The following is a 2,648-nucleotide window of genomic DNA, read 5'->3' on the forward strand; positions in this document are numbered from 1 at the left end:
AAGTTATTTTCAGTTTGCAATTACAGTTTCATAAAGAATTCTTGATGATTCAGTGATTTTGAATGTGTTTATTCGTTTAAGTGTACTATATATTGATTTCTTGATAAACGAAGGAATGTAATTTGAACATGGGTATTTTTTTTTTTAACGAATAAAGTTGTGGGGAATTTTTATAAAGAATTTCGTTATTTTGAATAATTTTTTGTAATTTTTTGTTACAATATAATATAAATAATATAAATAAGTGTCAATTGATTGGATCAATATTTTAAATATTTTGCGATATATATTGAAGTATATTGATAATATTTTTGAATTAAAATTTTGGCTTTTGAACAAAAATTGATATTAAACGCTCTGAAAGATTACCAATATTTTATGTATCAATTATTTAATATGAAGGGTTTTTAATGTTTTTAATTAAAACCTCAGTTTTAGCGGACATCGATTTGCATGGTCGGTGAATACGTTAGGCGATTATTAAATTAAAATTGTCAAGAATGAAAATGAAGGTCGTAGATTGTTGTGATTGAGGATTTGAAATGTTAGAGGTATATTATGTTTCGATTCAAAATATGCAAAAGGGATATAAAAGTCTTCTTTGTTTCGTAAAATATTTTCCTCGCGCACAATAACTCGTATTAATTCATCGAATATCATAATCTCCATTTAAATTTCATCACACACGATGAAATTTATGAATGAGAAAAATATCTTCTAAATATTTATATTTAATATTTAATAAACGTGTTCCATTAAGGGGAGATACACGATTTATTGTTAATTACACGAATATAATGTTAATTATACACGATGGAAAAGAAAATTAAAGAAAGTTAAAGTTGCATCGTTTACGCCATTAAAATAAAAAATTAGAAAAATTAGAAACTTTTATGATGGGACGAAAAATACTACAGGGATGTAAAATAGAGGAAGAAGTTTGACAGGATATCGGGAAATCCAATGCGGAGAACGCGTCCTCGATTTGGCTCGTGTTCCAACGCCAGTTGTCTGCCAGCCCACGTGAGAGTCAGTAGGTGGAAAACCGCTTCTTGCGGCCGCATTTTTAATCAGTATTCCGCGATTCCACGCTCGCGAACGTGTTATGTAATCGAGCCCCTGTAACCGTGATCTTGCATACATCCTGACGTTTTACCCACTGATCATTCCATCCACTGATCAACCGATGACGTTTTTTGTTCCCAGGTACCAGAATGAGCTTCCAAAGAAGATCAAGTCGCGCGGCAAGGACGCGCATCTCAATCACGAGGAACTGGTGCAAACGATGAAATGGAAACAAATAGTGAGTGAATTTTTATTTAATCAATATATTCTGTGTTTGTTTGTTTGTTTGTTTGTTTTTTTTATTTTTCTTTTGATTTCTGGGATTCAAAGAGATTGTATCCCGAATAATAATTAGAATTTATTATTTAATTTTGTAAAATGTAAAATTGAATATAAAATATTATTCGTATAATTTTTAATTTCTTCGATCACGTAACTTGTTAAAGATAGCACGATACGCCAAATTCATGATTACTCTTAACTAAAATGTGAATTAGATTTAAGTAACTTTCACTAAAGTCAATTGAAGTTTTACAAGTTTCAAAGTTTGTTTAAACGTACATTGTGCATAATGGAGCGATTTCCAACTTATCTTAATTCTATTTCTGCTTTTATAGAATAAATTTTGAAATTTTGATTCGTTCTTATCGATCATAACAAAATGAGAAGAATATTATAATATTAAATTAAATTATTGCAATTAATACAAAGAATTAATTCTCCCTTTCTTTTCTCCTCTCCTTTCAAAATATTAAAATATCAATTTATTTTTATATTTTCCTTTTAAGTAAAGTTAACAATTTTTCTAACGTCAAATTCTTTTTTATTATTTGCAGCGTGGGAAGTTTTATCCTCAACTGTCCTATTTAGTAAAAGTGAACACACCTCGCGCTGTGATGGCGGAAACGAAAAAGGCGTTCAAAAAACTTCCAAATCTCGAACAAGCGATTACTGCCCTCTCGAATTTAAAAGGAGTAGGTACCACGATGGCGTCGGCTCTATTAGCAGCAGCATCACCAGAGAATGCACCCTTCATGGCGGACGAATGTCTGATGGCAATACCGGAAATCGAGGGCATCGATTATACCACCAAGGAGTACCTCAATTTTGTTCAGCACATTCAAAATACCGTGGAGAGGCTGAACAAACAAAGTAAGTGTTTCTGTTAATATGTTTACTCAGTCACTGTCAACCGATCATTAAACAGAATTATCTTATGGGTTTACAACTACAACTTTTGTTTTGCAATTTATTATTTTGTGTCATTTTATATCATATTTTGTATCATGTTTATAAGAAGCTTGTAAATTGTATTACAAATTTTTTATGAATCTTATAAACATAATTATAACTCTTACGTGAAAGAGAAAAAAAGAAGGAGATACATTATTCAAATGTAAATTATCAAAGTTGAATAATTATAGGTATTAGTTTACAAGATTTTATTATTAAAATTTATTCATTGATTCACGTGTGAAAGTTCATTCAGATTATTCGTATTGAATTAAAATCAATTTTTCATTCTAATTTGAAATATTCTTTTTTTTTTCTTTTCTCTCTCTCTCTCTCTCTCTCTATATATA

General features: G+C 29.8%; 1 protein-coding gene across 1 annotated transcript in view; it reads left to right on the plus strand.

Annotated features, from left to right (window-relative positions):
• Positions 1–2,648, plus strand: part of LOC102675692 — a 16,362-nt gene that overhangs the window by 12,367 nt on the left and 1,347 nt on the right. The window contains exons 2-3 of the mRNA XM_006616166.2: positions 1,207–1,303; positions 1,902–2,217. Of these exons, the coding sequence (XP_006616229.1) occupies positions 1,207–1,303; positions 1,902–2,217 (413 nt within the window). The remainder of the gene's footprint in view (positions 1–1,206; positions 1,304–1,901; positions 2,218–2,648) is intronic.

This window comes from Apis dorsata, unplaced genomic scaffold (assembly GCF_000469605.1).
Source record: "Apis dorsata unplaced genomic scaffold, Apis dorsata 1.3 scaffold_251, whole genome shotgun sequence".
NCBI classification, from domain to species: Eukaryota; Metazoa; Arthropoda; class Insecta; order Hymenoptera; family Apidae; genus Apis; species Apis dorsata.